The sequence below is a fragment of the Branchiostoma lanceolatum genome, chromosome 8 (assembly GCF_035083965.1).
Source record: "Branchiostoma lanceolatum isolate klBraLanc5 chromosome 8, klBraLanc5.hap2, whole genome shotgun sequence".
Lineage (NCBI taxonomy): Eukaryota > Metazoa > Chordata > Leptocardii > Amphioxiformes > Branchiostomatidae > Branchiostoma > Branchiostoma lanceolatum.
Genome location: NC_089729.1, coordinates 1,602,238 through 1,610,855, shown reverse-complemented (window position 1 = coordinate 1,610,855; position 8,618 = coordinate 1,602,238). Strand labels below are relative to the sequence as shown.

General features: G+C 42.1%; 1 protein-coding gene across 1 annotated transcript; it reads left to right on the top strand.

The window, feature by feature from the left end:
• The first annotated feature begins 111 nt into the window (after positions 1 to 111).
• LOC136441020 (uncharacterized) lies at positions 112 to 8,545 on the top strand. Its single transcript, XM_066437248.1, has 12 exons — positions 112 to 316; positions 645 to 666; positions 1,188 to 1,257; positions 1,609 to 1,718; positions 2,815 to 2,937; positions 5,007 to 5,229; positions 5,525 to 5,666; positions 6,294 to 6,487; positions 6,885 to 7,073; positions 7,507 to 7,582; positions 7,978 to 8,027; positions 8,343 to 8,545. Exons 1-12 carry the CDS (start codon positions 238 to 240, stop codon positions 8,445 to 8,447), a joined length of 1,383 nt encoding a protein of 460 aa, XP_066293345.1. The 5' UTR covers positions 112 to 237; the 3' UTR covers positions 8,448 to 8,545.
• Positions 8,546 to 8,618: the final 73 nt, after the last annotated feature.

The window sequence follows — 8,618 nt, the reverse complement described above, 5'->3', positions numbered from 1 at the left end:
AATGTAGGTGCTGTATTGTTTTGTGAACAAAATTTCTATCCTACCTCCCCAAAATCTAATGGCATATCTCTAAGTCTTGATTTTTGATTGGCTGAGATGAGGATGACGTCAGATGTTATGACTGAGGTCATTTTTTTGCCAGATCACGGAAGTGCCGCAACTTTCTACAGTTCTTCCGTGTTTACAGCGGTTTCGGAGGAGTTTGTCGGTTTTCCGTTCTGATTTTTACCTGAAGAGATGTCGGGGAGTCCGGTTAAGCTGTACGTGTATGACTTGTCCCAGGGTATGGCGAGGAGCATGTCTCTGCCGCTGCTAGGTGAGCTGTCATGCCGCCCCCCTCCCATCCTGTGTCATCACTATGTATGAGTATGAGTAAGAGATGAGTTAGCAAAAATTGTGTTTCGACGATAGGTAATACGGCGAAGAATATGTCGGAAAATTTTGTAGTTGTTTAAAAATTTTGAAAATTTCATCGTGCGTGTCCTAAGTTAAATTTTGTCAGGATGATATTATGAATGAGAATGGCAAAGTTTTAATGGTGAGAGTGTTGGTATCCTCTTATAATATGAAGATACAAATTGACTTATTATAATATATAACTTAGTAAGAATGTTCTGATGTTTCTTTTGTTTCAACTATCACAGGAAGGCAGATTGACGGCATTTGGTAAGTCGGCATTTTTCTTCTGTCTAAGAAATACACTGTTGAAAACTTTTTCTCTTGAAACAATATTACATGTAACGTTTTGAGTAGAGTAGAGTAGAATAGAGTCTTCGGTCACATAGGATGTTCCACTTCAACACTGGGCAGAGAACGAGAGGCCACAACCTGAAGCTAACAGTTATGTCCTCCAAAGGGAACGAAAGAGCCTTCTTTTTCACGAACAGAATGACAACTTGGTGGAACAGGTTGCCAAGAGAAGTTTTGGAGGCACCAACAGTGAACACTTTTAAAAACAGACTCGATAAACACATGGAACACCACCCAGTGATCTACAACTACAAAGCACTAGACTGCCCTCACAAGCCTGGAACTCACGATCCAATAAAGGGATGAGCGGCCTAAATTGGAACATGACCTTCCTACCTGGCCGAAAGGATCTACTCTACTCTACTCTACTCTACATCCAGTACGTGCGTTATGTACGTTCGGCATGATTAACATTTGTTCCTTTATCCCTACCCCAGGCACACGGCCATCGTTGTATTTGAGGAGGAGTTCTTTTTTGGAGGCGGAGGGATTGAGTCATGTGCACCGGTAGGGAACATTCATTCTTCGCTATATCCAAAGTGAATTTGCATTAACATGAAGATTTGTATAGTTTCCAACCAGATAGCGAGTGTGGGAGCCCTGGTAGTAACCGGATGGCACCCAGGCTATGCAATATTGCAATAACTATCTAAGTACAAGCTGTGTAAGACTGGACTGGCAGGTTTGGTAGTCTCGGACCAGGATGGACCCCTTACTATTAGTCAGTAATACAGTATTGTTCTTTTCTAGACAGTTCACCGTCAACATCTCCCATCAAGGAGGTTTAATCAAAATTGATTTTTTAAGCCTCGTTGCTCCCATTGATGACCAATGACATTTTCATTTCCCCCCGTCCAGGGTGGTACGATCCTGGGACACCCAGGCTCGGTTCATGACCTTGGGGTCACACAGATCACCCGGGAGATCTTCACGGACTATCTGTCTGAGCTGGGATCTTCCACTTTCAGGTCGGTACACGCTCGTACCCAGCGCCGCGAAGAAGCCATAGGTTTAGATCGTGGGCTCAACCAATACACAAAATAAAACTATATGGAATCCACGGCTGTCATTTTGTTTTGTTTTGTGTTTGTCTCAATTACCTTAGCAAATCGTAAGTTATGTGACTCTTGTGTGCGTCTCTATACAACGTGTGACTGTACACTAGTTAGCTAGTATTTTCTACAGTTACCGAGGCGAAAACAAGACGAAAGTTTACTATTTCGGGGGTAAAATGTTGCCACAATGGTGATACGTTATATCAAAGGGAACTTTAGAATGTACCTAATTTGGTGGCGCTGCGAGGGTGTTAGATTACCCTTCTAGATTGCCGAGAGGGGAGTTATGTCACGGAAGGGAGTTTGCTACGGTAGCGAGTTTGGCCACATACATTCACGTCCCCAGGATACTACCGTCCTCCCAGCATGCTTCGCGCACCAAAAATACGCTCTCTGTCCCAGGGCTGTCTTTGCGAACAAACCGCTATAGTAGCCCTCATGCGGCCAAAAAGTGAATTGCATAAAAGACTCGCACTCGCATATTCAGTGGAACAAGTCAATTTATTACGACGCTGTGAAGGAGCGTGAGGTCGGTATGGGTCCTGGAAAACTTGCTTAACTCATTATCCTTATCAGAGGAGCAAACTGGAACTAGAATAGGCAACTCCCAACCAAGTGCAAACTTTGCTTGTGGAGTGGTCGGGAGCAAAGTTGTGGGAAGGTCCTGAATGTTTGACCGGGACTTAAGGTTATAACAAACAAAAATTGCTGCTTTACTGAGGACCCAGTCAAAGAGCATAGGGGTCACCAGAGCCAACTGAAGGTCCCGTACGGACAATAAAACGTCCTGGAGAGAGAGGTTGAAACAGCTGCTATGTATTAGCACTTGATGCCCATGGATGATTGATTGATTGATTGATCAGTTTATCCATATTATTGATTGTTTACCCCCAATACAGTATAGAGATGTGCCACCTGCTACAGCACAGATGATTGATTGGTTGGTTCGTTTGGTTGATTGATTGATTGATTGATGTATTGATGTATTGATCATTTACTCCCATCCCAGTGGCGAGACGTACCACCTCCTGCAGCACAACTGTAACAACTTCAGCTCGGAGGTGGCCCAGTTCCTGACGGGGAACGACGTCCCAGGTCACATCACTAACCTGCCCAATGAGGTGCTCTCAACGTGAGTCAAATGTCAACTTTTTTTTTTCTTTTTTTATTGCATTTTCACATTAACATGAACAGAACAATATGCGAAGAACAGAAGAACATACAGTCAAACCTGCCCAAGGCGACCACCCGGCGGACCGAGTAAAAACGGTCGCGATGGACAGGTGGTCGCCATGAAGAGGATTCCACTCACACGTTTCCAGGTCGAGGTTTTCAAATACAGTACGTAAATGGATGGAAAATTATGTGAATTTAGACAGCATGACCCCCACCAGGTTCAATTCTCATTGACAGAAAGATCCTACAAAAATTACATTTTCCGTTATCGTTGTAATAATTGTATACCGCTACATCGTGTAAAAATTTTCGTCATAATTTTGACTACAAAACAATGGTTGCCTCGATGATCTCGCAGCGCCCTCCCGCATTCACACGTTACATTAAATAGTACACACACACACGCACATCATCGAAGTTTTAAGGCCTAAGACAAATCCCTAAAAAACACCTGCTGGTCCCAGCCTTTTTTGGGGCGCCGACCGCTGGATAAAAGGGTCAAAAAGTTCTCGATCTGACAACTAAAGATGAAAACGGAACGGTGTGATTTCGTCGCGCCGCGCCGCCAAGCTCTGTGCGACCGCATCGAAAGGTACTAGTCAGTGCAGCAGAACGCACAGCGTCCAATAAAGGTTTGAGATTCATGGAAATAAAAAGAAAATAAGAATATTAATTTTCATCAATAACTAGAGTATTCGTAAATGTTCATACACAAAAGCATCGTGTTTTAGAAAGGTCAGCGGAACGCCAAATCCGGGCCGCGCCAAAATTTCCAAGATGGCGTCGGGACCGAGGAACAACATTTCTCGTCCGATGTTTTGCCCGCCGCGAAGTCATTTTTCGGTGGAATTTAGTAAGACACAGATAAATTTTTGTTGAAAATACAAGAAATAGATAGTAATTTCTGTGAAATCTGACTTTTTAAACAGAACTGAGTTTGCGGTTAACTATAAGATTACGATAGGCACGACAACATCACAAACATTTGTCTTTACAATGTTAATAGCGGGAACGTTTTATTAAAACACTTCATGGAGGAATCGATGCTATAACATTGCTATTCCATATATTTTTGTCCTTATTTTTGTCCTTCAAAGTCTTGAAACATTTCCGTGAAATCCGACAGCAAAATGATCCGATGTCACCACACGCTTGAAAATTAGGCGGCCGCCATGGGCAGGGATTGTGCTCAGTGCGGTCCCAATTCGTGGCGGTCGCGGTCGCATTGGACAGGTGGTCGCCTTGGGCAGGCAGCTTAATGCTTGTGCCTATGGGGAAAATTTTCGGGACCGAGAAAAAGCGGTCGCCATGGCCAGGTGGTCGCGTTGAAAAGGTGGTCGCCTTGGCAGGTTTGACTGTACTATAAAGAACATAAATACATAAATACCATAGATCCATGGAACACAAAAAGACATCAACATGATATATAAGCAGAAAATAAACTGAATACAGATCATATATATTGAATTGGTAAAGGAAAATAAACATATAATGTAGAATTGACAATAATACAAATGAACGTCATCTTTGAGTTATTCCTAAGTTTGAAATTTCACTGCAACACAACAGGGCTTTTTGAGGGTTACATGGGCGCTGCCCCCCCATACCCTGCTCATGTGCCCCAGGGGAGCAACCTGTGGACCAGATCCTATATGACAAGAAGACAGAAAAGGGTTGAAGAGAAATTAAAGGATCAGCAGAATATTTAGTCTTTGGTTAAAAGGAAAGCTTAACTTTGATCACTCTTAACCTGTCAACAGAAAAGATGGGAGGATAATATCAGAGAATGGACACCTTAATGGCTGGATAAAACTGGTCGCTAGATCTTCTGTGGAGCCCCAACGGTCAGATAGTTAAACTAAGGGATAGATGATTTGAGAACCCACCAATGCAAATGAGTATTCATTCTACTGTAACTTAAAATAGACATGGTTCCTTCCTCTTAAATAGTTGTCCCTGCAATGATTGTAAAATAAGACAGTTCGCATTAGTTCTAAGTTGTTTGTTATTTCTGTTGTTTATCAGTCCCTTTGGGCAGATGATCAGGCCTATGATAGAGTCGATGTCCGTGAGCCCAGGGGGAGGCCAGCCTGTCGGGGGCCCGCCGTCGTGGAGGGTACGGGAACCAGCCGGCAGCTCACCGTGGGCTCCGCAGAGCAACTCAGCACAGACTCAGTCACAGTCCACTCAAGCCAAGCAGAAATCCAGGAAAGGAGACAGAGAAGCTATTGTTCTTAAAGATGTTAAGGTAAAGTCTTAGGAGCGCAGTTGTAAGGAACGTAAGATGCATGTCTTGTGAAGCAGGATGTTTTCTTTAACTATAAACGCAGATTAGCTTTCACTCTAATCTGTTCCTTGTTTTTGATATCACTGATGTGGAGGAAGTTACAGATAGATGTAGATGTAAAAGGGTACAATCATGCAAACAAGTGAACTTCAAGAAAGTGTAAATGAGACTGTTGCACGCTGAAGAAATTATGAATCACTAACAAATGTTTTCATCACATTTACCCTATATATACTCATTTTCATTTGTTGTACAGATTGCAGACGTTGCAGCCAGCCTGAGAGAGAAAGTTGTGCCCAGCCTTACCGAGGCTGAGAGGAAAAGTGTCGAGCATTTCTGTGACTTCCTACAGAACCAGAATGGGGTGCAGTTTAACGGAGAGGCAGTCAGATTATTGGGTATGGCACTATTATAAAGATTTAATCTTTTATGGTGATATACTTAGTAATTTAGAGATGAAACTGCACTGTATGATGTAAACACAAAACAAGCAAAAAGATTACCCGATAGAAAACAAAACCATACACTTTTTATAGGTTCATTTTGATTGGCCTGGACAGTTGGTTCTTAGTTTAACAAAAGAAAAGAAAGAAAGTGATCTTGAACCAGTTTAGCTCAAATGGACTCAAATAACAGAAGAGCTATTCTTCCAATGGTCATGAGAAGACAGATGTTTTGTGCAGTATTACTGGTTCCTTGGACTGCGTAAATTCCCCTTAGGTCTTTTTGACAAGCACAATAAAACAGTGGACCAAATCTTAACATTCTCTCCTAAGGACTGCGACCCTTTCCGGTAGCGTGCAGGTTGGGTGAGTGACACAGCCGGGATTCAAAGTCAAACTCACAAGCTCTTGGTCAGGAGGCAGGGTTGCTTACCACTGGACTACGCACGACAACAGCCCAAACTCTGTTTCTTTATCTTTCCAAGGAAGATGTTGACCCTGGGTAAACAAATTAAAATAAATTGAAATGAAAGAGCAAGTTTGAAGAATTGTCTAAGAAACAACTGTTTCTTCTTTCTACAGGAAGGAGCCTTCTGAATGAAACGTTGTCTCAAGAAGCCAAACTCCCTGTGGTTCAGACTCTACAGGCTGCAGTTATAAGGCCTGAAGTACAGGGGGCGCTGCTAAGTGCAGACACACACAGTCCTGTTGTAGTCTTCCTGCATAGATTTGACACAGTCCACCCGCTGACGTTGCAAATTGCTGCTACAAAAATGGTAAATGACAAAGCATATCAGATAGGAGGAAGATGTTCTTTTTTACTTTTCTACTTGAAATTATATGAGATAATAAACTAATGAAATACAATGCATGAATACTACTGCAGCTACTTTTATTAGTGTTGTTGAAAATTCTACATGTTAAAACCATTATATACTATATGTTTGGGACAAAAAGTTGATACATGGAATAAGCCTTAGGTTTTTACAGCACAGTATACTTACAGACTTTTCCCTGGCCAACGCTTGAGACCCCATTCTTACCATAATGACAACTACCACAGTGGCAAGAAGTAGCATAAGTCATTAATACCCTGAAGAAAGTGAATGATGATTATTTTAATCCTATATATCACATTGTCACTTTACGAAATTAATAGTCATGTTTCTGTAGTTGTCCAACATCTGCAGTGACCAGGGGAGCCACGATTGGCTACTGAGATCCCAGCAGGGACCAATGGGAGGGGAGCAGGTTGTCAATCAACAGGTGGTTGTCAAGGCGACAGTGACAGGGCTGCTGTCTGAGGAGGCAGATCTCAGGAAAAATGCCACAGTGCTGGTTTACAATCTGTGCTTGGGGCAGGTGAGGTCCTTAGAACTTTCTGCCTTTTTATACATTTATTAATGAAGCTCACTAATATATTTGAGTTCCTGGCTCCAATTACATGATTAGTTGGTAACTGGGAGACCCTGGTTCGATCCCGGGAAGAGCATCTTGGTTGGAGCTGCACTATCTTTAGGAAAAGACATAAAATGAGGGTCCTGTGATTGAGGAGATGCCTGTTTGCTTGACAGAGAACAATTGGTCAAACACAGTCAATGATGTGTCAGAGAAATTTATCAGCAAGACAAGTTTGACACTTTTTGTCTGGTTAAAAGTTCTGGCAAATCACCAGCCTATTTTTATACAGTTTCTAGAGATTGTTTAGGCCCAAGAAATAGTCTGATGGAGACTACACTTCTTTAAATATCAGATATGAGCCGTTGATGTGATTGTGATCCTATTGTACCCCCAGGTTACAGAAGACAGTGCTGTGGAGTTGGCCAGTGCCCTGCTGCAGTGTCTGGGGGAGACTGTACCAGAACCTGAGGGTGAGAAAGTTTTCTTCTTTGATACCAATTTGGCTCTACTGTGCCTGTACTTATTCATGTTATACATATTTCCTAAAAATAACTTATTCATTTTTGTTATAAATCAACTGATTCCCTAAGGAGCATGTTTTCTTGGTCTTTTTACTGTTTTGGATCTGAAAATTTGGCGTAAAAGTTTGATTAAAAGCCTTCTGAGGCCGTTTTCATCAAATACCAAACAAGACCGATCCCATAGTCCCACCCACCTCAGTGGAAAGGTACAAATGCAGAATGAAAATGTGAAACTGTAAATATTCAACATTATCATGAAACTGGTAGTTTTCTATAGATCATCTCATGGAAAAGATTGTTATACACATTTCTTCATAATATAACATTGTGTATTTCTATTTCAGCATTTCGAAGTTTGTCTTCACTAGTCCAATTGATGACGTCATTCACTCAGGTAAGGTTAGGAGTAGGAATACTGTCAGAGTACAGCATATATCTAGTGGCATACTGCCTACTAGAATACCATCATAACCGTATATAACACATTTTCCAAAGCATCTTTTGAATTATAAATGGCCTAGTTTTAATCTGTGTCAATTGTTTGGAGCAAACTTCAAGATTGTAATGTTTTCTGGCAACCTTAGCTTCCCCAAACCTGCTTTGAGATTAGGACTGCCTTTGATTAGCAATCCTCTAAATAGTAAAATATTCCTGACAAGTCCTCAGTGTGATGTTTGCTGACAATTAAAATGTTTCCCTCCCCCTTCAGGTTAGTGGACTGGCCCAGGCTATCGGTGTGGACCTGGGTCACTACTCCACACAGTCCGACAGACTCAAGAGCCTCTGTCAGCAGTACCAGCAACTTGCCTCCTAGTTAGAGAAGACTTTTAAGCAGTGAAGAATTACTGTAGCCTTCTGCTCAGGGCTTCTGGGTGGCTGGCAGTTTTCTATTTCTTTTTGGCTCACATGTTTTATATACATGTATGGCCCAAAAAATGTGCAATGGCCGAGTGGGTAGAGAGTTCCCCTTGCATACGGTAGGTCG